This window comes from Dipteris shenzhenensis, chromosome 4, assembly GCF_047967505.1.
Source record: "Dipteris shenzhenensis isolate YYH24624 ecotype China chromosome 4, Dip_SZ_1.0, whole genome shotgun sequence".
Lineage (NCBI taxonomy): Eukaryota > Viridiplantae > Streptophyta > Polypodiopsida > Gleicheniales > Dipteridaceae > Dipteris > Dipteris shenzhenensis.
In genome coordinates, this window is record NC_141599.1 from 37,215,600 (window position 1) to 37,240,455 (window position 24,856).

At 48.6% G+C, this 24,856-nt stretch overlaps 1 protein-coding gene across 1 annotated transcript in view; it reads right to left on the minus strand.

Annotated features, from left to right (window-relative positions):
- Positions 1-24,856, minus strand: part of LOC147902798 (uncharacterized) — a 281,519-nt gene that overhangs the window by 221,064 nt on the left and 35,599 nt on the right. Inside the window, exon 6 of the mRNA XM_087374222.1 lies at positions 21,845-22,332. Coding sequence (XP_087230348.1) covers positions 21,845-22,332 — 488 coding nt within the window. The remainder of the gene's footprint in view (positions 1-21,844; positions 22,333-24,856) is intronic.

Genomic DNA, 24,856 nt, shown 5'->3' on the forward strand with positions numbered 1-24,856 from the left:
CTGATGCAGCAGAGGCCGAGGATGCTGGGGCCGCACTAAGAGCCAGTGGAGCTGATCTCAAGTGGGGGATCATAGGGGCGGAAGGTGGGCGGTGAGGAGAAGATGAAGTATGTCAAGGTGGAGGAAAAAGTGCAGGCATTGCAGCCTGCCATTGGTGCAAGAGGTAGGTGAGGTGAGGTCCACAAGTATAGGTGTGTGTGCCTCTGCGTGTGCGATTTTCGAACAGTGGCCCGGAATGTTGAATAGAAGAGGGATGCAAAATCATACTGAGTGATGGTGAAGAGAGCATTGAGAGCAGAACGGATACCTTTCGTGATGTAGTAATGCCCGGGTGCTGAATAGAAGTGAGTGAAGAAGTAGCGTGTGATCAATGCTTCTCTGCTTCCACCTTCCAAAACCTTTTTGCAATCATATCCCCTCCTGTTGGGTTTGCACTGTGAAAGGAATGAAAGGAGATGTGGTGAATCATCGGAAGGAGGCTGAATAGAGAGAGCAGGGAGCCCCATGTACTGTGAGACCAAATTGGGTGTGAGAAGCTGCTTGGAGCCCATGAACTCAAAAGTGTATGGAGGCACTGGAGCTCTGAGAGTGGAAAAGAACCCCCCGCTACTGTCTTGATTGCGGTGGCTCTCCATCCGAGATGATAGTGATGTCCGGACCAAGATGGGGATTGATGAAGTAGGCCCTGCTAATGAAGTCGGCCCTACCGATGAAGTTGGCCTTGCTGATGAAGTTAGCTTTGCTGATGAAATTGGCCTAGCTGATGTAGTCGGCCTTGCTGTAGAGGCTGTAGGCATGGGTGAGGTCATGTGCACTGCAGAGGCTGCCTGAGACGTCATGGCCGTATAGAAAGGGGTGAAGAGCTTATCTCTGGGCAACCGTGGCTTATACTTGGGCTTCTTCTCGAGCATGAAGAAGAAACAAGAGGTGAAGTAGAAGCTGATGACGAAGCAAGAAGGGGAGCTGATGACAAAGCAGGAAGGTGAGTGATGACAAGGCAAGAAAGGAAGCAAGAAGGGAAGCGGAGCTGATGACGAGGCAAGAAGGAAAGGAAAGGAAGGGGCGCTGATGACGAGGCAAGAAGGGAAGCAGGAAAGGAAGGGGAGCTGATGTCGAAGCAGGAGGTGAGCTGATGAAGAGGCTAGAAAGGAAGCAGGAAAGGAAGGGGAAGCTGATGACGAAGCAAGAAGGAAAGGAAAGGAAGGGGCGCTGATGACGAGGCAAGAAGGGAAGCAGGAAAGGAAGGGGAGCTGATGTCGAAGCAGGAGGTGAGCTGATGACGAGGCTAGAAAGGAAGCAGGAAAGGAAGGGGGAGCTGATGACGAAGTAGAAGGTGAGATGATGAGAGGAAGGGGAGCTGAAGCAGGAAGGTGAGCTGATGACGAGGAAGGTGAGCTTATGACGAGGAAGGGGAGCTGCTGTCGAGGTGTTCGCAAGGCCTGCTGAGAGATAACGAGAGAGTGGGGTGGGTGATAACAAGAGGGGGAGCTGATGGCGATGAGAAGGGGAGCTGATGGAGAAGCACGAAGTAGAGCAGAGAAGGGCAGATCAGAAGAAGGAGCTGAGTTCGAGAGGACAGCAAGGTGGCAATTTGCAGCAGGCTGTCCAAGAGGTAAAAGCGCTCCAAGGACCCTCCCAGGCTGCCCACGAGGAAGAGGCGATTTGCTGCAGGCTGCCAAGGAAAGTGAGGCGCAACTGGAAGAAGGGCTGCCGGGAGAGATGCGATCAAAGACAGAGTGCTGCTGGGAGTGATGCGATCCAAGAAGAGGGTGCGAGATGGGCTGCAAGGAGATTGCGCTGCAGAGATTTCGTTGATGGAGGGAGATGCTGCAGGAAAATTCGTTGATGGAGGAAGGGCTGCTATTGTTGATGGAGGGGGGGGCTGCAGGAGAATTCGCTGATGGAGGGGAGGGGGGGCTGCTATCATTGATGGAAGGGGGCTGCAGGAGAATTCGCTGATGGAGGGAGAGGGGGCTGCTATCGTTGATGGAAGGGGGCTAAAGGAGAATTCGCTGATGGAGGGAGAGGGGGTTGCTATCGTTGATGGAAGGGGGCTGCAGGAGAATTCACTGATGGAGGGAGGGGGGGCTGCTATCGTTGATGGAAGGAGGCTGCAGGAGAATTCGCTGATGGAGGGGAGGGAGCTGCTATCGTTGATGGAAGGGGGCTGCAGGGGAATTCGCTGATAGAGGGGAGGGAGCTGCGTATGGTTTCGTTGGAGGGGGGGGCCAGCCACAAATACACAACCAAAGAGAGCCAAATTTAGGAAGGTAAGCAAAAAATAGCATGAGTGGGCTGTAAGATGCAATGGATGAGCTGATCCCAAGGATCCACGCTGAGTTTAGCCAAATGCTAAATATAGCACTGGTCGGAATTGGGAGGTGAGATGAAGGACCTACGCTGAATTTGGTGGCTAAATATAGCCCTATTGGGAGGTGGTAGGTGAGAGAAAAAGCGGTGTGGGCAAGAGGAAATATTTGAATGAAAACGGTGGGAAAAACCTGAATTTGAATTTTATTTTCTCCTGTATAGGCCAGTGGACGAGTGTGTCATAGGGGTGAATGAGGCTAAAGGAGGGATGAACAAGGGTGAACCAAGGATGAACAAGGGATGACATTGGTGTGCCCATGGGTGACCTAGGAGTGAACAGGGGTGACCTAGAGGTGAACATGGGTGACAGAGAGGTGAACATGGGGAGGTGACATAGGAGTGAACAGGGGTGACCTAGGAGTGAACAGGGGTGACCTGGAGGTGAACATGGATGACCTAGAGGTGAACATGAGTGACAGAGAGGTGAACACTGGGAGATGAAATAGGAGTGAACAGGGGTGACCTAGGAGTGAACAGGGGTGACCTGGAGGTGAACATGGGTGACAGAGAGGTGAACATGGGGAGATGACATAGGAGTGAACAGGGGTGACCTAGGAGTGAACAGGGGTGACCTAGAGGTGAACATGGGTGACAGAGAGGTGAACATGGGGAGGTGACATAGAAGTGAACAGGGGTGACCTAGGAGTGAACAGGGGTGACCTAGGAGTGAACAGGGGTGACAGAGAGGTGAACATGGGGAGGTGACATAGGAGTGAACAGGGGTGACCTAGGAGTGAACAGGGGTGACCTAGGAGTGAACAGGGGTGACCTGGAGGTGAACATAGGTGACAGAGAGGTGAACCTGGGGAGGTGACATAGAATTGAACAGGGGTGACCTAGGAGTGAACAGGGGTGACTTGGAGGACTTTGAAATTTAGAGAGCTTGGTAGTGACGATAAGCAGGTCTCTCATGGTTAAGTATAAGCTACATGTGGTTTTTCAACTACATGGGTGTGAAAATTATTTTGAAATTTCTTTGGATAGAGCCTTAATTAATAGAGCCTCATAGCCGAAGCCAGTGCTTTTGTGTAGTCATGCACTCTTGTCAATATTGGATTGTGTTGACCAAGTCCCTATGTTGCCTAGCCATCCTAATTTGCATCTTATTGAAGAAAGTCTCCTCAAGTACCCAATCAATTTGGATGGGGATTGAGCTGTGAGGCTAAGGTCAGGCCTTTAAATTGAACCCAATGGGGTTCAAGTCGAGAGGAGGCCATGCAAGGAATGACTTGAGTGTTTGAGGGTTTTGCAATTCATTTCATGCCAAATCTATATTGGCATTCTCTCTCTAGAACTTCATGCTCTCTCTACACAAGAGGTGAACATGGGGAGGTGACCTAGAAGTGAACAGGGGTGATCTAGGAGTGAACAGGGGTGACCTGGAGGTGAACATAGATGACAGAGAGGTGAACATGGGGAGGTGACATAGAAATGAACAGGGGTGACCTAGGAGTGAACAGGGGTGACCTAGGAGTGAACAGGGGTGACTTGGAGGTGAACAGGGGTGACAGAGAGGTGAACATGGGGAGGTGACATAGGAGTGAACAGGGGTGACCTAGGAGTGAACAGGGGTGACTTGGAGATGAACATGGGTGACAGAGAGGTGAACATGGGGAAATGACATAGAAGTGAACAGGGGTGACCTAGGAGTGAACAGGGGTGACCTAGGAGTGAACAGGGGTGACAGAGAGGTGAACATGGGGAGGTGACATAGGAGTGAACAGGGATGACCTGGGAGTGAACAGGGGTGACCTGGAGGTGAACATAGGTGACAGAGAGGTGAACCTGGGGAGGTGACCTAGGAGTGAAAGGGGTGACCTAGGAGTGAACATGGGTGACAAAGAGGTGAACATGGAAAGGTGACATAGAAGTGAACAGGGGTGACCTAGGAGTGAACAGGGGTGACCTCGAGGTGAACATAGGTGAGAGAGAGGTGAACATGGGGAGGTGACCTAGAAGTGAACAGAGAGGTGAACATGGGGAGGTGACCTAGAAGTGAACAGGGGTGACCTAGGAGTGAACAGGGGTGACTTGGAGGTGAACATGGGTGACCTGGAGGTGAACATGGGGAGGTGACATGGAAGTGAACAGGGGTGACCTAGGAGTGAACAGGGGTGACCTGGAGGTGAACATAGGTGACAGAGAGGTGAAGATGGGGAGGTGACCTAGAAGTGAACATGGGTGACCTAGGAGTGAACAGGGGTGACTTCGAGGTGAACATGGGGAGGTGACATAGAAGTGAACAGGGGTGACCTAGGAGTGAACACGGGTGACCTAGGAGTGAACATGGGTGACAGAGAGGTGAACATGGGGAGGTGACATAGAAGTGAACAGGGGTGACCTAGGAGTGAACAGGGGTGACCTAGGATGAACAGGGGTGACCTGGAGGTGAACATAGGTGACAGAGAGGTGAACCTGGGGAGGTGACATAGAAGTGAACAGGGGTGACCTAGGAGTGAACAGGGGTGACTTGGAGGTGAACATGGGTGACCTGGAGGTGAACATAGGTGACAAAGAGGTGAACCTAGGGAGGTGACATAGAAGCGAACAGGGGTGACCTAGGAGTGAACAGGGGTGACTTGGAGGTGAACATGGGTGACCTGGAGGTGAACATGGGGAGGTGACATAGAAGTGAACAAGGGTGACCTAGAAGTGAACAGGGGTGACCTAGGAGTGAACATGGGTGACAGAGAGGTGAACATGGGGAGGTGACATAGAAGTGAACAGGGGTGACCTAGGAGTGAACAGGGGTGACTTGAGGTGAACATGGGTGACTTGGAGGTGAACATAGGTGACAGAGAGGTGAACCTGGGGAGGTGACATAGAAGTGAACAGGGGTGACCTAGGAGTGAACAGGGGTGACTTGGAGGTGAACATGGGTGACCTGAACATAGGGGACAGAGAGGTGAACTTGGGGAGGTGACATAGAAGTAAACAGGGGTGACCTAGGAGTGAACAGGGGTGACTTGGAGGTGAACATGGGTGACCTGGAGGTGAACATAGGTGACAGAGAGGTGAACCTGGGGAGGTGACATAGAAGTGAACAGGGGTGACCTAGGAGTGAACAGGGGTGACCTAGGAGTGAATAGGGGTGACTTGGAGGTGAACATGGGTGACTTGGAGGTGAACATGGGTGACCTGGAGGTTAACATGGGGAAGTGACATAGAAGTGAACAGGGGTGACCTAGGAGTGAACAGGGGTGACAGAGAGGTGAACATGGGGAGGTGACATAAGAGTGAATAGGGGTGACCTAGGAGTGAACAGGGGTGACCTGGAGGTGAACATAGGTGACAGAGAGGTGAACCTGGGGAGGTGACATAGAAGTGAACAGGGGTGACCTAGGAGTGAACAGGGGTGACTTGGAGGTGAACATGGGTGACCTAGAGGTGAACATAGGTGACAGAGAGGTGAACTTGGGGAGGTGACATAGAAGTGAACAGGGGTGACCTAGGAGTGAACAGGGGTGACTTGGAGGTGAACATGGGTGACCTGGAGGTGAACATAGGTGACAGAGAGGTGAACCTGGGGAGGTGACATAGAAGTGAACAGGGGTGACCTAGGAGTGAACAGGGGTGACAGAGAGGTGAACATCGGTGACAGAGAGGTGAACATGGGGAGGTGACATAGAAGTGAACAGGGGTGACCTAGGAGTGAACAGGGTGACCTAGAGGTGAACATGGGTGAACAGAGGTTCAACCTGAGTGACAGGGGTGAAGAGGGATTAAGGAGAAGTGTGTGCCAGAGAAGGCAAGGGCTGTTTCCGTCTTGCCAGAGAAGGAGAAACTCAGTTTTTATTGGTCTCCCACCAAAGAGTGCAACTCGGCAGAGAGTAGAAGCTTGACAGGGTTAGGAAAGGGAATACATTGTTGTTGTTTTTTTTTAAATAAATAAAAATTCAACTAATAGGAATGGAAATCCTTATCCAAAGAGAGAGAGTCAATGTGGATGATACTTCTTTACCCGTGATGTGGATGATACTTCTTTACCCGTGAGCCATTTACAGGTGCTGGTAACTTCTTGCCCTCCAAGGTGGCCAAATAAACCCCTCCACTGGGAATAATCCTTGTGATAAAGAAGGGCCCTGTCCAGCCATTGACAAATTTGGGTTTATGGTTCAGGAACTTACTGGAATATAACAAGACCAAGCTGCCAACTTGGAATTCCCTCTTCCTGAGATTTCTGTCATGCCATGCTTTCTGCCTTCTTTGCCAGACTTCCTGAGCAAGGATCGCTTCACGACGATGTTCATCCAAGGCTTCAAGATCCCATAATCTCTCAAGTGTGCATGCCTCCAAATTATCATCCATCTCTGCCATGACCCTAGTGGTCTTCATGTGGAACTCATAGGGCATAACCGCCTCCAAGCTGTAAACTAGCTGGAATGGTGAATACCCAGTGCTAGCCTTGTATGCTGTTCTATAAGCAAAAAGAGCGGCTGGTAGTAGAATATCCCAATCTGCCAAGGAATGAAGGCATAACCGAGCCACAATATGAGACATGGTCCGATTGGAGCTCTTGGCCAAACCATTGGCTCGAGGGTAGTATGAACTAGAGGTCTTGTGAACAATTTGCAGTTGGGTGATAAGGTCAGTAATGACATCATTGAGAAAGTGGGTACCTCTGTCACTCATCAATTCCACAGGACATCCAAACCTAGAAATGATTTGATCATACAAGAATGAGGCCACAACTTGAGCAGTGCAGGTCTTCGCTGCCTTAGCCTCCACCCATTTAGTGCCATAATCAGTAGCAATCAGAGCATACTTGTTCCCTCTTCGAGTTGCAGGAGAGATGGGTCCAACAAAATCCAATCCCCATCTATAGAAGGGTGGTACAGGGCTGGATGGCTGAAGGGGAAGGTCGGGTAGGCTTTGGCCCCCCTCTTTGACATGAATCACAGCGGCACACATAAGCATAGCAGTCTTGGAATAGCTTTGGCCACCACAACCCAGAGCGCATTATCTTTCTAGCAGTGGCCTCTGGTGCCATATGACCTCCCCCCATTCCTGAGTGAGCCTCCTGAAGAATGGCTTGTGTTTCATGAGGGAGCACACACCTCCTTAAAATGTGGTCCTTCCCCAACTTGTACAGCTGACCCGCGATCAGTTTGAAAGGAGCAGCCTGAACAATCTGCCTCCGCTTTGTGCTGGAGTTAACCCTTTGGGGAACTCCCCTGTAGACAACAAGTGTACAATGTTTGCATACCATGGGGGAAAGCAGTCCACAGCAAACAGGCAGTCATCTTTTGGTACTGTGGCACCGACACGGAAGAGGCCCACATCTGGGAGGTCATCATCAACTCTTATGGCTGCTTCACCTGAAGAGATCCTTGACAAGTGGTCTGCTGGTTGATGCAATCGGCCTGCTCTCACTAGGATGTCAAAGTCAAATTGAAATAGAAGAATCCACCTGCTCACTCTCCCCCCAAGCGTTGGTTTGTTCAGTAAGTACTTGAGAGCTTGATGATCAGTAATGATGATAAACTTACTGCCCAAGAGATAGTGCCGATACTTTGTCATGGCATAGACCATGCCCAAGCCCTCGCGTTCAGTGGTGCTATAGTTTCTTTCTGCTCCATTGAGTTGTCTGCTTGCGAAGTACACAGGTAGGTCGAGTTTGTGCTCTTCATCTGGTTGGGCCAATATCGCCCCAATCGCCAGCCCACTTGCATCTACATGCACATGAAAAATGACATCCCATTGAGGTTGCCGCAAGATGGGTGCCTTTACTAGACGATCCTTGAGGTTGTCAAACGCCAGTTGTTGAGGTGCCGACCAGTTGAAGGACTGCTCTTGCCGAAGGAGTTCCGTCAACGCCACCGCTATGTCGGCATAGGACCTGATGAATCTTCTATAATAACCCACACGTCCAAAAAAAGACCTGACTTCTCTGGGTGTGCGAGGAATAGGCAAGGTCAATATCACTTCCACCTTTGCTGGGTCCGTGGTCATTCCCTCAGCCGACACGATGTGGCCAAGGAGAACCCCTTGCAAGGCGAGGAAGAAACATTTGTCCGGATTCAAGCACAACCTAGCTTCTCTGCACTTATCAAAAACCCACCTCAACTTACTCATGTGATCAGTCTGAATAGCAGGTTCAAGGTGAGAAGCATTCTTACCATTGAACACACAGAAGTCATCCAAGAATACCTCAAGGAACTTTCCGATGTTCTCTTGGAAGAGTTTGGTGACAAGACGTTGAAACGTGGTCGGTGCATTGCATAGACCAAAAGGCATCATCCGGTAAGCATAAGTTCCCCATTGGGTGACGAAGGTAGTCTTTAACTGATCTTGCTCTCGCACCCGAACCTGGTTATACCCACTGTATCCATCCATGAAGGAGTAGAGAGCATGACCAGCTACGGTTTCTAGCACCCTGTCAGTGAAGGGGAGAGGAAACCTATCCCGATATGTGGCGGTATTCAAACTCCTATAGTCGACACAAACTCGGAGTTTTCCAGTCTCTCTTTTGGGCACCACTACGATGCCACTAAGCCATTAGGAGTAGTCAACAGGGCAGATCAACCCTGCTTGCTCCATCTTTTGAATATCAGCATGGACAGCCTTGCCATAGTTAGGATTCATGCGATATGGTCCCCTGATCACCGGCTCTGCTTCCAGATATAGATCGATGCGATGTTCCATGAACTCAGTGGGTACTCCCTTTAAATCCTTATATGACCAGGCAAAGACATCAACATACTCTTGAAAAAAATCAGACAATGCAGCAAGGAGATAGTCATGTTCCCAGACCCAACTGGCTACCTTAAGATGTCGTGGTTGGTCTTCTGTCCCAATGTTAAGATACCTCCAATCCCTGGCATGGTCAACCTGAGGTATGCTTCCTGATGTGGAGTTGTTCGGTTCTTCTACTCCCACTGCTGGGTGCGCAGGAGAATCATCCAGAGAAAAATCCCCCACTACTACTTCCATCCAAGAGCTCGGATAGGACGGTTGGGTGTGTTCTGGAAATGGTTGAAATGTAGAGGCAGCACTTGGGCCCATTCTCTTCTTTCCTTTTTGTGCTTGCTTGAGCATTCCTCTGTATGGTAGTCCAACCACCTCGTATGTAGTTTCGGGAACCTCCTGTGTCGTTGGGGGGTCAGCTTCTGACATATATAAGTCAAGTAGAACAAGGTCCGCGACATCTTCTTCTCCCTGTATGCCCACAGGGCTTGCCTTGAAGGTCTGAAGTTCCAGACTCCAGTGTGAATGTGGACGGCTCCTTCAAGTTGTCCGGTCTCTTGACCCCTCCTAGGTTGGTCAGGTTGCACAATGGATTCAATAACCCTTCCAAGAGTCATTTCCGGCACCGCCTGCCTTTGAATGACATCAGTAAGTAGGTGGTCATCCTCTTCTTCTGCAGATCCATGAGTGTCTTCTCCAATACCATCATTGTGCTCAGCCAGCCCATGATCTATGTGGTCATCTTCTTCTTCCATAGATTCATGAGTGTTCTCTTCAGTACCATCATTATGCTCCGCCAGCTCATCATCTTCTTGCATAGCATCCTCTTCCTCCTCTGTTGTGACCCCATGGTCATTTTCTTGGTGTGAGGCATCCATGTCGTGTGCCTCCATTGCTTCCATTGCTGCTTCATGGTCTTGTCCTTGAGTCACCCTGGTGGCCTCCCCACCACTTGGTCTGGTACTTGCGGACATCATTCGCTGATACATGTGGGGATTATTAAGAAGACCAAAAGGCATCCGTTCATACATGAGATCAGCCAAACCAGGTGGTGGAGAGGCTTCCTGGCTCACCTCTTGTGCATTCCGTGAAGTACCAAGATGGGCTTCAGGATCCTCTTCTGGACACAACTCCACCATGTTGATGGCTAAGGATCCCAGGGCCCCCATCCAATCCAAGATGACAGCTTCTTCCTCATCTGGTCCAGCATGTTCCAACAAGTACGTCAAGCTCTCACCATCATCTCGTGCTGCTGTTACATAGGTTTCACCTTGGAAGGGTGAGTCCTCCACATAGGCCAACTCTTTTTTCTGTACGGGCCAATCCCCAAGTGCCCATCGCTCCTCTTCCACCCCTTCTTCTTCTTCAAAATCCTCTTCCCCAAGTTCCACAGGTCGGTGACGGGCCCTTCCAGTAACCATGTCTATTTCTAAGGATGCGGATCCCAAAGGCAGTCGAACTTCATCACTTGACCAATCTTTAATGGCCTTTGCTGAGCGTAACCATGGTCTACCAAGAAGTAGAGGATAAGTCTGCTCACCCTCCGCCATATTAAGTACAATAAAATTGGACAGGAATGTAACTCCCCCAATCTTCATGTGAACACCTTTGACAGCCCCCATAGGCTTTTGCATTGATCCGCCATGCGTACTTGAAAATGTACGTCAGTTGTCAATTTCAAACCCAGTTGTTGAAGAGTACCTCTCGGCATGATGTTTACTACTGCCCCACCATCCAAGAAAACATCTTTCAGCTCCACCCCATTGATCTCCACTGCGAGCTTGGGACTTTGTTCACATGTGAGAGCAGCATAGGCTGAGCAATTGTCTAGTGTTACTCCATCTTGAACTGTTATTGCCTCTGTGCGCCCTGAATAGATCCCCTTTGGCACCCTCCTGGCATGTGATTCGAAAATGCAATAGTCTGATGCTTGATATGTGGAGACAATTGACAGAGTTGTCGTAAGGTGATATTGGGCCTAAAATCCATCAAGTCATCCATCAAAGAATAGCGCTGGACAGTAGCAACAGCCTTTTGTGCCTTCATCTGCCGAGCTTCTGGCCGAGGGTCGAAGCTCACGCGAGGGAGAGGAGGTGCCTCTGGATTCTCAATCAATATTTCCTGTGGTGACTCTCCCATCACCCATTTCCCCTTTTCTTGGGCACTACTAGGCTTCACCCCTTTTTCCTTCTCTTGCTTCATTGTGCTTCCTGAGTGGAAAGTGGATGGGCCTGCCTGCGACTCCTCACGTTTTTGCCCTAAAGTTGTCACTTCCGTTGCAAACCTCACTATTCTGGACTTGCGGGAAGGGAACTGAGGTGTGACGCCTTCATCTTCAGAACTAGATTGAAGATCTTTGGTGACACTCCTGACCACCTCCTGGTACCTTGAAGGCATAGATTGCTCACTTGGAGCTGAGGTAGTTTTAGAGCTATTGATAGGTCTTGATGGCTGTGGGGCCCTTCAGGTCCTTTCTAATCCAGTTACGGAAGAGGACAAGGGTGATGCAGTCCTGTGCCCACTGTCCACCTTGGAGGAAGGAGGTGGGGATGCTCCTCTAGTGACTGAGCTGGTATTAGTTGGTGATGAGGCCTCCGATATTGATGTTGAGTCATCCTTACTACTGTCACCCTTCATTTGTGACCTAGTCACAACTCCCAACACTGCACCAATCAAATGGGGTTTGTCACCCTCCCCCGCCACTACTACATCATGTTGACTTGCGATGTTGATTCCCTTCTGCCATTGGGACAATCTCTGGTGTAGTGGTCATTTGTGTTGCACTATGTACAAGAGGGTCCCCTGAATGGTTGTGTACAATCATCTTGGTAATGGCCGTACTCGCCACATCTATAGCACATGATGGGCCTGCGAAAGTTGGTACCTCTGCCTCCACGTCCACCTCGGAACCCACCCCGTCGACCGCGGATATAAGGGGGTCCATATCCACCCCCTGACATAGGTGGTTGATACTGTGTATAGTAGGGCGGAGGATAGAAGTATGGAGCCCCGAATTCACTAGGAGTAGGAGCTTGGAGCAAAGGAGGATTAGGACATAGTGGAGGTGGAATGATAGGATGGGTGGGTGGTTCAGGTGCCTTCACAGGGGCTGAAGCTAGGGGTATTGGCCCTGAAGTGGTCGGTGCAGCTTTGTTGATTGTAGCCACCAGTGGTTCTCCAATTGGATACTCCGGTAGAAGCTTCCTCAACCCCTTAAGATACCTACACTCGGAGGCATCATGTCCATGAATTTCACAAAATGTGCAAAAGGAGGTCGGGGTGGGTACCTTACGCTTCTATGGACATTCCCAGTAGCCATGGCCAGAACCCTTGCAGTGGGTGCACCAGAGACCACTTCTTATCTGAGCTTCAAAGGGTGACGGTCCATCCACTTTTGTTCTGTCTTTCAGACCTTCTTTGATTTTTTCTAATTCCTTCTTGAGTTGTTGCCATGCCTGTGAGCCCTCTTCTCTCGGAAGTTGGGCGGTCTGGGCGGGTGTTGAGGCGAAACTTAACTGGGACCGTTCCATCTTCACCGCTTCCCTCAGAAATTCTTGTAGTGGGGCATGCTCAGGAAGTTTGTCAACCAGCCTCATAGCAATGGTGGAGGGTAAAGCCTTCAAAAACCACCCCTTCATGATGGCGTCATTGGGTGGCACCGACATCTTTGCCGCCAAGACCCTCATCCTTGTGTACATCTCAGAGATGCTCTCTCCAGGCTTCATGGTGTCAGTGGATAACTCTTGGACAATCATGTGTTCCAGTGGTCCGGAGGAAATTGACTGTACCATACATCCGCGGCATCCTCCAATGACGAGGGAAAGATGTGAAGGAACGCATGCTCATTCTCCACACCTTTAGCTCTACATGCTGTGAGGAACTTCCTCACAGAACTTTTGAGTCTTCACGTGGACCTTGTTGAGTAGCTCGAGAAGTCTAGCTCTGTCTGGAGGACTGAGAACGGCCATCCCCACCCGAGAGGTTGGAGAGGATGCAAGAGTTGGAGGGAGTCCCGATGGGGCTGTAATGAGTGTTGGTGCTCCCAAGGAGGAGACCACCCCAACAACTCCTCCTGTGGAGGACCACAATGGAGAAGTCACTACTGATGTAGTCATAGAGGAAGTGTACCTAGATGGTAGGGCGTAAGTGGGGGGTCTCAGTGTTGCAGAGGGAAAGGGTGAGAACATGGAAGATGTGGGGGTGAAAGAGGATGGGAGAGCATTTGGGAAAGAGAGGGACGGAGTTGAAGTCATGGATGAGTAGGCAGAAGGGAAGGAAGGAGGTGGTGGAAAAGGCAACACCGGTGTGGATGGAAAGGGAGATGAAACCATCATGGCAGGTAAAGGCATGGCCGGAGCAAAAGTACCCCCCAATGGAATAGATGTAGAAGAAGGATTAGCTAGGAGCCCAGAGCTATGCATAACAGATGAGGTACCAGCTTGTCCACAAGAGGTTGAGGCGGGAGCAGATGGAGTCACCACTCCGGTAGAAGAGGTGGTTGATAAAGACATCGTTGCAGGAGGAGGAGAGGGGCTACCTTGACCTTGATGAGTCCCTGAGGAGCCCTCGTCCTTAGTACCCTCTTCTTTCACCTGTTCTCCGCTTTGCACTTCTTCTTCTCCGGAGTCCGGATCTGACCACCAGGGTTCCTGTTGATCCAAGTCAATGAGAGAGTCGATGAAGTTACTTGCTCTGGCTACTGCTCCAATGGGCTCACTTTGTGCTCGAGTTGAGGACTTCGCAAACTTACGTCGCACGTAATGCTTCTTGTACCTAGTTTGGTCTGCCGGAAGTCTTTTCTCCACTCTCCTCAAGTACCTCCTAGTTCTCTCACTAGCTCCTTCAAATGTTTCAAAACTACTCCGCATAAGACCTCTCTCTAGGACCCTAGATCACCACTTCACTTGTGCTACTCAACACCAGCAGTGTCCCACCGTGATCGCCATAAACTGTCTGAGGGGGGGGGGGGGGGGGGGGTTCCTAACACTTCCGGAAGTATTACCGGAGGCCTAGGGCCACTGGTGCGAGAAGCGAGTAAGACATGCCATAAGTGTCACTGATGGTACATAGGCGAGTGCTTGTCGATGGTGTCAACTATGTGCAAGCAGTAGATGGTGTCAACTATGTGCAAGCGGTACAAGTGCTGAAGTGATGTGAGCAAGAAGAAGACCAAAGCGGAACAACATCATGAAAGCCAACCCTCGACATGAACGGCAAAGAACTTCAACCACATGACACAGGTCCGTTGTACCAGGTGAGGGGAGAGGAGGGGAGGAGAACACAACGGAAAGAGATTTTAGAGTAGCGAGCAGAGATGGGGAGTAGCATAACTCATTAGAAAGCAAGATGACTGATACACCCCCAGAAGATACACACGAGGCAAGCTCTTGACTCTAGCCTCTCACTCCTTCAATCACGCCTCTCACCCCTTCCAGAATGTCCCTCCCCCTTTCCCTTTTCCCCCTCTTCACCTTCTCCTCCTCTGCTCCACCCCCCACTGCCAATCTCCTCTCCTTCTTCCTATTGGATGTCTTCTTGCACCCTTAGCCATCCTTAGCCATTCCACCGTTTGTGGGCCGCTCTGTCCTTGATGGCTTCCCCAACACTCCAGCCTGTTCTGGGTCAGTGAATCCCGTGCTCCATGTGTTCTCCTGTCTATTCCATGCGCTCCTGACACTAGTTGGTTGCGAGGGTTGGTGCACCACCTATACCTCCTAACTGTTGGACTGCTTCCCATGTCCACCAACAAGTGTATCCCGTGTACCATTGCGCCAGTACTTCCCTCTGATCGACTTTGACCATGGTGAGTCGAGGTTGAGGTTTGGCACTCTTCAGTCATGTATTGCTTCTGTCATACCCAAGTCATGTCCAGGTCAAGTCATGTCCAAGTCATGTCCATGTCAAGTCATGTCCAAGTCATGTCCATGTCAAGTCATGTCCAAGTCTGTTCCAGAGTGACCAAGATGTGAACACGCTGCGACTAGGTATGACCAAGGTCTAACAACTTGGCATGTTGCTAAGGTGACCATGACGTGACCCAGGTGTGACTCTTGGTGGGTCGCCATAAACTTTGAGTACAACAGTGACAGAGAGGTGAACATGGGGAGGTGACATAGGAGTGAACAGGGGTGACCTAGGAGTGAACAGGGGTGACCCGGAGGTGAACATGGGTGACCTAGAGGTGAACATGGGTGACAAAGAGGTGAACATGGGGAGGTGACATAGGAGTGAATAGGGGTGACCTAGGAGTGAACAGGGGTGACCTGGAGATGAACATGGGTGACAGAGAGGTGAACATGGGGAGGTGACGTAGGAGTGAACAGGGATGACCTAGGAGTGAACAGGGGTGACCTGGAGGTGAACATGGGTGAACAGAGGTTCAACCTGGGTGACAGGGGTGAAGAGGGATTAAGGAGAAGTGTGTGCCTTCTGTTCAACCTGGGTGACAGGGGTGAAGAGGGATTAAGGAGAAGTGTGTGCCAGAGAAGGCAAGGGCTGTTTCCATCTTGCCAGAGAAGGCAAGGGCTGTTTCCATCTTACCAGTGGTTCTCCAATTGGATACTTCGGTAGAAGCTTCCTCAACCCCTTAAGATACCTACACTCGGAGGCATCATGTCCATGAATTTCACAAAATGTGCAAAAGGAGGTCGGGGTGGGTACCTTACGCTTCGATGGACATTCCCAGTAGCCATGGCCAAAACCCTTGCAGTGGGTGCACCAGAGACCACTTCTTATTATCTGAGCTTCAAAGGGTGACGGTCCATCCACTTTTGTTCTGTCTTTCAGATCTTCTTTGATTTCTTCTAATTCATTCTTGAGTTGCTTCCATGCCTGTCAGCCCTCTTCTCTCGGAAGTTGGGCGGTCTGGGCAGGTGTTGAGGCAAAACTTAACTGGGACCGTTCCATCTTCACCGCTTCTCTCAGGAATTCTTGTAGTGAGGCATGCTCAGGGAGTTTGTCAATCAGCCTTATAGCAATGGTGGAGGGTAAAGCCTTCAAAAACCACCCCTTCATGATGGCGTCATTGGGTGACACCGACATCTTCGCGGCCAGGACCCTCATCCTTGTGTACATCTCCGAACTTTCGCCAGGCTTCATGGTATCAATGGATAACTCTTGGACAATCATGTGTTCGAATTTTTCCAACTTGAAAGTGCGTAAGAATTCCTCCCTTAGGTCTGTCCACGTCTGGAAGTGGTCAGGGGGAAATTGACTGTACCATACATCGGCGGCATCCTCCAATGACGAGGGGAAGATTTGAAGGAACGCATGCTCATTCTCCACACCTTTAGCTCTACATGCTGTGAGGAATTTCCTCACATGAGCTTCCACATCCTCATGGAGGTGGCCTTTGAACTTTTGAGTCTTCACGTGGACCTTGTTGAGTAGCTCGAGAAGTCTAGCTCTGTTTGCAGGACTGAGAACAGCCATCCCTTCCCGAGAGGCTGAAGCAGATGCAAGAGTTGGAGGGAGTCGTGATGGAGCGATAATGAGTGTGGGTGCTCTAGAGGAGGAGACTACACCGATAATACCTCCTGTGGAAGACCACAATGGGGAAGTCACTACTGATGTAGCCATTGAGGAAGTGTACACAGATGGTCCTGCATACACGGAGGGTCTCGGTGTTGCAGAGGGAAAGGGTGCGAACATAGAAGACGTGGGGGTTAAAGAGGATGAGAGAGCATTTGGAAAAGAGAGGGACGGAATTGAAGTCATGGATGAGTAGGCAGCACGGAAGGGGGGGGGTGGTGGAAAAGGCAGTATCGGTGTGGATGGAAAGGGAGATGAAACGATCATGGCAGGTAAAGGTATGGCCGGAGTAAAAGTACCCCCCAGTGGGATACATGTGGAAGAAGGATTAGCTAGGAGCCCGGAGCTATGCATAATAGATGAGGTAGCAGCTTGTCCAGACGAGGCAGGAGCAGATGGAGCAAATGGAGTCACCACTCCGGCAGAAGAGGTGGTTGATGAGGACATCATTACAAGAGGAGAGGGGCTGCCTTGACCTTGATGAATCCCTGAGGAGCCCTCGTCCTTCGTAACCTCTTCTTTCACCTATTCTCCGCTTTGCACTTCTTCTCTGGAGTTCGGATCTGACCACCAGGGTTCCTGTTGATCCAAGTCAATGAGAGTGTCGATGAAGTTACTTGCTCTGGCTACTGCTCCAATGGGCTCACTTTGTGCTCGAGTTGAGGACTTCGCAAACTTACGTCGCACGTGATGCTTCTTGTACCGCGTTTGGTCTGCCGGAAGTCTTTTCTCCACTCTCCTCAAGTACCTCCTAGCTAGCTCCTTCAAATGTTTCAGAACTACTCGGCATAAGACCTCTCTCTAGGACCCTGGATCACCACTTCACTTGTGCTACTCATCACCAGCAGTGTCCCACCGTGATCGCCATAAACTGTCTGAGGGGGGGGGGGTCCTAACACTTCCGGAAGTATTACCGGAGGCCTAGGGCCACTGGTGCGAGAAGCAAGTAAGACATGCCATAGGTGTCACTGATGGTACGTAGGCGAGTGCTAGTCGATGGTGTCAACTATGTGGAAGCGGTACAAGTACTGAAGTGATGTGAGCAAGAAGAAGACCAAAGCGGAACAACATCATAAAAGCCAACCCTCGACATGAACGGAAAAGAACTTCAACCACATGACACAGGTCCGTTGTACCAGGTGAAGGGAGAGAAGGGGAGGAGAACACAATGGAAAGAGATTTTAAAGTAGCGAGCAGAGATGGGGAGTAGCATAATTCATTAGAAAGCAAGATGACTGATACACCAGGAGAAGATACACACGAGGCAAACTCTTGACTCTAGCCTCTCACTCCTTCACTCACACCTCCCGCTCCTCTCGAATGTCCCCCCTTTTTCCCGTTTCCCCCTCTTCACCTTCTCCTCCTCTACTCCCCCCCCCCGCTGCCAATCTCCTTTCCTTCTTCCTATTGGATGTCGTCTTGCATCCTTAGCCATCCTTAGCCATTCCACCATTTGTGGGCCGCTCCGCCCTTGATGGCTTCCGCAACACTCCAGCCTGTTCTGGGTCAGTGAATCTCGTGCTCCATGTGTTCTCCTGTCTATTCCATGCGCTCCTGACACTAGTTGGTTGCGAGGGTTGGTGCACCACCTATATCTCTTAACTGTTGGACTACTTTCCATGTGCACCAACGAATACCGCCTGTGCGCCTGTGCACTCTGCTGGACTACTTCCCATGTGCACCAACAGGTGTACCCCGTGCACCATTGCGCCAATACTTCCCTCTACTTCCCTCTGATCAACTTTGACCATGGTGGGTCGAGGTTGAGATTTGGCACTCTTCAATCATGTATTGCTTCCGTCATACCCAAGTCATGTCTAGGTCAAGTCATGTCCAAGTCATGTCCATGTCAAGTCATGTCCAAGTCATGTCCATGTCATGTCAAGTCATGTCCAAGTCATGTCCATGTCAAGTCATGTCCATGTTTGTTCCAGAGTGACCAAGATGTGAACATATGTGAACACGATGCGACTAGGTATGACCAAGGTCTAACAACTTGGCATGTTGCTAAGGTGACCATGATGTGACCCAAGTGTGACTCTTGGTGGGAGTCCCGGAGACTTTGAGTACAACAAGTGACATGACCCACACGCTAGATTTCTCTAGATTTGAAGCAAGAGCACATCATCAAGGGATACCTCCATTGCAGTCTACTACTTCCCCCGGAGACCTCACATTTTGCCCAAGAGCTATGAGAGGAGGGGGAGCCATCCTCATTTGCTGTCTTATATGCAGACTTGATGGACTTTTCAAGTCACAGGGAGTTCTCCTTATTAGAGACTTCAATGCCAGGATTGCCGACTGCCAGGTATTGATTATTGATACTCACCACAACCCGATTATGTCGCCAGACATTGATTTAGATGAGGTAGGTATCTCCCTAGTTTTTGTAGACCAATGATACGCGATCGCTTCATATGGGCATACCTTCATAGAAATGGGAAGGATGCATTATCCGTCAGCTACAATAGTTTAGAGAGATGGCCCTCTTCTGGTGGGCTCACTTGTTTTCAACATGGAGGGAGTGAAGTTAACTATCTCATGGGATCCTCTGCCTTCGCTTGTCACATCATAGACTTCTTTATCCCCCCACCCCCACCTAGAGCGAGCCCTACATACCTATTCTTCAACCTATCCATCCCAAATCCCACCACTGAGCACACCCGATTCCACTTACACCACTTTCTAGGAGATTCACTTTGATCATCAACTAGCACCTGCTTGTGCAGCCCGCCTCTCTACTATGCTTGAATATCTCGATGACCCACTACAGGAAAAAGCTACTCATTGGATTGGTCTCCTACAATAGCTAGTATGATGATGAGTGCAAGGCCTTAGTGCCGTCGGCTCAAACTCAAAGAAACACTTTCCAACTGAGGCAGATAACAAATGAGGGTATCACCAACTCGTCCATTAGAAGAAGAGAGGGTTTATTTGTTAAAATGAGAAAAAATTACTACACATTCTTTAAGTAACATCTCCAAGGACTTCTAACAAAAGTTTCTCGAGCGGAGTGAAGTAGCATGTAGAACAAACTTTTGGACCAACTTCTGTCAGACTCTTCTAGTAGTTGATCATTGGTGTAAAGGAGGTGACTTGAATGCGTTAGAGATTACAGACAATGGGAGGGGACAAGGAGAGGCAGACATTCTTAGAGGAGAGGAGAAGGCGGTTTGGGAGGAGCTCATTTTTTATATCAGAGGACAAGATCCCTAGCATCGAGCTGAGTTTGGCCTCTCTCTAGAATCTGATCTTTTCTCTAGACAGGACAGACATGTGGATGCCCGTAGGTACTCAAGGCTAAACCGGTTCTATGCGGATGAGGCGGCATGCAACAGAGGAGGGATAATGGGCATTGTTTCAGGTACTGCCACATTGTATAGCACACTTCATTTGTCTTATGACGGTAGTGGAGGATGGTTTTGCTGTAGATGATTACTATTATTGTTTGATGTGACTATATATGATACAGTTTTCTGTTTCTATATGGGTGTGGATGCTCGGTTAGTAGCTCCACCCCTCTAGCTGGACTTGTATCAAGTTTTTTTTACAGCCTCATAGACCCATCGGGCTTCCGAAGACTTTAATAAACTTTCTTTCTTTCTTTCTTTCTCCCACACAGATCACTATGTTGAAGCAACAAAGAGGGGAGCCTTCAACTATGAGGATTCATGGCTTCTTATGCCAAGAAGTCTCTCTTAGAGATCTGAGGACTTGAAGGGTCCACAAACACAAGAGCCAAAGTGGCTTGGGAGACCTTGATTCTTCCGACCCAAGAGGGAGGGCGAAACATTATAAATCCTGATTTTCAGTGCAGACCTTTGCTTTGCAAGCTTGTGGTTAGGGGACTTATGCTAGGCAGGTGACTTGAAAAGATTTCTTTCTTCAATGATTGGGTCTTGCACTCCGTCTTCAGACGGTGGTTGGATGGACAGCGTCAGGTGGATGTTTTCTTTTGCAAACAGTAGGATGCCTTCTTCATCCTTAGGGATGTTGTTATCAAAGCTTGGTAGAGCTTCAAGAACTCATTACGGAGGGTTTCCCCCTTTTTGCAAGATGTGATTGATAGGCAGCCGATTATGTGGGATGATTCTATTTTGGATGAGATTAGTAAACCTCTTGTTGGTGCCTGAGGGTATATGCAGTGGTCCAAGTGGGAAAGAGGTCATGCTTCTGTTTGGGCTCTTGCTAGGTTTTTAAGGATATTCATGAGGAACATAGAATCTAGTTGACTAGTCACCTCATAGGAATGTTAGGAGGATTACTAAGATAGACATTGCTATTGCTTTGGAGTGGGGGCCTCTACAGATGGGAGACAGCATAGACATATCAGGTGGATGAGCACTTTCTTATACGCGCCCCTCTTCAAGTCATAGGTCTCTTGTGAGATAGAAGTGAGGACACTATGATCTTCAATGTGCAGTCTGGTGGCAGATTGGTGAGATCCTCTTATTTTGATATGAGCTTTGATGCACACCTAGAGCTAGTCAAAGTAGCGGGCCCTGATGAGACAATGTTACTTTGCTTTTGTTTGGCATGTAGACCTTCATCTCGGGAGGATCTCCCACTTGGCACTTGGAGACTTTGGATCCATACAAGCATCGCCATGAAGTATCTTCAATGGGATCCAGGTGAATGAGAGCAGATTATAGTAGATAACCACCCGAAGGGTCTTCCTTTGTTGAGTTCGCCATTAGTAATGCCAGAAAATTTCAGATTACTACTAGAGATTGGAGACCTTGCAGATGTCACTATCGAGAGAGTTTTCATTTCATCTTGGAGATGCAAAGATCATTTTGGAGGAGGCTATTCACTCTTCTTCTTTTGGCTTTCCATTTATAGAGGGACTGCAATAAGTCAATGGAGTATTTTTTGGAGCTGATCCCTTGTCCACAGTGGTTATCAACTAATAAGTCTATTCAGCAGTGCCTCTTGGTGTGCATATAGGCCAAAATGATATTCCTCCTTTGTTTATTACTTGGGATTCAGTGGCCTAACTTTCACAGTTATTCCAACCTGCTATAGTTTTCTTATGGTTCCTCAGAACTTGCGATATAGGGTTTTGGGGTTTTCTTAAAAAGGAGGTGATATTCCCTATAGACCAAGTTCCTGACTAGACACACATAGCTTTCCCTTGGTTAAACATTGTTTTATCTCCCTCTTATGCGAATGACAGTTAAGATTCATGTTCTCTCTTAATGCACGAATTCATTAAAGCAACTATGTTTTTGCATAAGAATTAGTTTAGAGACCTTACTGCAAAGCAACAGGGTTTTCTGAGTCCATGTTCTTAGAAACTGGCAGTCCCAATTTTTTTTCAACGTCACCTTGTCGAAACCACTCAGTCAGTAACAATGCCGCCCAACGTTTTGAGAGGAAAAACGGTTTCATCACATTGCTGATGTCAGCACATTTGATAAGAACTTGAATCAAAAGCATTGCATCATCAGTGCTCCTGGGGAGAGGCCTTGCTGGTGTCTTATCTATTTGAGCTCTCCCACTTAAGCTCTCATTAAAGTTATTGGCACCATCTGACAAACCTGCACCGTTTTTGTCTGAACTTTTTGTATAGTACGGAGGAGAACAATCAAAGGGCCTTGAGTCAGAGTTTCTAGCTTTTAACCTCTCCATAACCTTGGAATGCTGCTCCATGTCGGTTGCAAGTATAGCTGTTACCATCACTCTTCTGACATATCTCTGTTCAGCCTCTGATAAGGGTGCAAGAATATTCATTGATTCATATGCCTGCATGTATGATGAAAGAACAGGAAAAAGAGATCTGAGGGTTTTTCAGATGTTTTAAGTTGTTTATTCTATGCTGAAAGTTTGATTATCACATTCTTGAAACAAAATTCAGAAGGCCGTGAGCACTCAACTCACAATTAGAGCAAATTATTATGGAACATTTATGTCCCTACTTAGTCCAAGTGCAGCTAGTTTTTCCTAAATCTTGGAAATTTTAGAAAAGATTGTTTAGGAAATCTAGTACAGAATCTGTCCTAAATGTCATTCACTATACAAATTGCTTTGGCTCTCGCATGCACTTTTTCCTAGCTTTTGTCCATTCGTTCTCCCTCCTACCGGTCCCCCTTTGTCATTATACCAATTGTTACTGTTACAGCCCCTTTGGCTGCCTATCTTGCTCCTCTCTCACCTCTTCTGGCAGCTTTCCTGGCCACTTTTTATTCGGGTTTCTATTTTGTTTTTTGTTGCCTTCTTGGCCAAGTCTCTACCATTGTCTTCTCCATTGCCTCTGTTTCTCATTTTGCAGGTTTTGTGGCTTTTTCATCCCTATGATTTTCCTCGTGTTCTCTCCTCCTGTAACTATGGTCCTTTAATGTTTGTTTTATATATTAGCCCCCTCTTGATGATTCCTTGATTCATAACTCGTTTTGTTGTTTCTTCCGAGTCTGCTCTTGCTTTGTTTCTTTTGGTCTTCTTTCCTTGTTTTTCTATGCCTATGCCTTCATTGGCAGCTCATTTTTTGTGTTTCTCACCTTTCTTCCATCCCCTTTGTTTCCTTTTCCCCTTCCTTGCTGTTTCTAAACCTTTTCCTTTGTTTTCCATCTCCTCTTTGATTTTGTTTTGTTCTCGCCCCTTGTGTCCATAGTCCTTTCCTTCCCTAGCTTTGTCCTTCTTCCCTTGTTTTGTTCTCACCCCTTGTGTCCATAGTCCTTATTCCCTTCCCTAGCTTTGTCCCACATTGTACCACCTCTTCCTCTTTTCCCTTGTTTTTCATGCCTCTCGGACGCTTATTCTTGCCTGCTTCCTCCCATTCCTTATTCCCCTTTCATTTTGCAAGATATTTGTGCTTAATTTTTTCACACCCAAGATAGCTATATCTAGGTCTTGAACATACTGATCAGCTGCAAAATTCTCATCCTTGGTCCTTAGAATAGATGGTGCAATCACCTTTCCATAGATCACACTCTATTAGAGGAAGATACTTTTTCCATTCAGCATTTCAAGAAAAACCAGATGGTTTAGGAAGACAACAGGTAGCACCATTTTTAATAACGAAACTAGAGTAAAAAATAAGGGTGAGGAGGGAGTGAAAAGGCACTTAATTTTTTTGGGCAAGAAGGGGGAAATCTAGAGTAGTTGGGTAGATTAATCAGAGAATAAAATGGCCAATTGAGGTTTAAAACAAAAATTAAATCTTGGGGTAAAAAGAAGATGAGAAATCCAACTTCATCCCCGTGTTATCAAATAAGGCTTAAGCTGGTCATCCGGGGGTCTTAGTCACTAAGTATTGACTTGGGCATCCCACGACTCAAGAAGTCCATGATGTCTGGCTGTGTATGGCGAGTTCTCAGCCTCCTCACAAAGATCTCTAGCAAAAAGTGAGGTCTCGTGAATTATATGGGACATTGCAATGAAGAGGTTGTGTCGACAAGTGCATTGGATCCGAATCCAAAGCAATATGGCATGTGTGTCCCGCCTCTCGACAGATATCATCCCAAAGAGAGATGACGTGTATAGTAATCCATGAACTCCTCCTGTCTCTGAAGTCTCGTCATCACGATATGTTGACTCTTATGTGTACCCGCAAATTACGGGCAAATGGCATCCTAGTCTCTAATGGGTCTCAGTGTAGAAAACTATATCTCATCTTCTATACGACTCCAAGATATTCCCTAGATCTAACCATACACTACCATTACAGTTCCAAACCGTGAAGATCTGGGTCTTCGTGCTTTGAGTCTCATAGACTCAGACCTCAAATGCACGTTGGGGGCCTATCAAGAGATGCCCATCTTAAACAGATTTCCATTTTCCCTCCTTGCAGGCGCTTGCATAATGCTGCAAGATGGGCCTTGTTATCTCTAAAGAGAATGACAAGAAGTTGATCACAAGTGGGATCGCGACCTATGTGCCAAGCTCCCTCAATGTCATGCATGCTCTTGGACCCCTAGGGTAGAGGCCACAAAGCTGGTAGCAATGGTGGAGGTGTGTCGGATCCCCTGGATTTTGATGTTGAGAACCTTGCTAGCTTCCCTCCGGGATGTTCCGTTTACTCCATTCAGAGCTCCCCACACTTCTGTAGACACATCTTGGTATCACAGCATGGCATATTTGGAGAGCCAGATGTACAGAGGCATTGGAGGACTCCCAGGTTCACCCTTCTCAGACTATGGCCAGTATCTGGGCAGATACTATACACACTTTGATGGCCATTTGGGCAAACATACAGGGAACCTCCAGGACTGCTACTGCTAGGAGGGTTGCTTTTCTCTGAGTCTAGAAGGATTGTCCTTTCTTCTCTGAC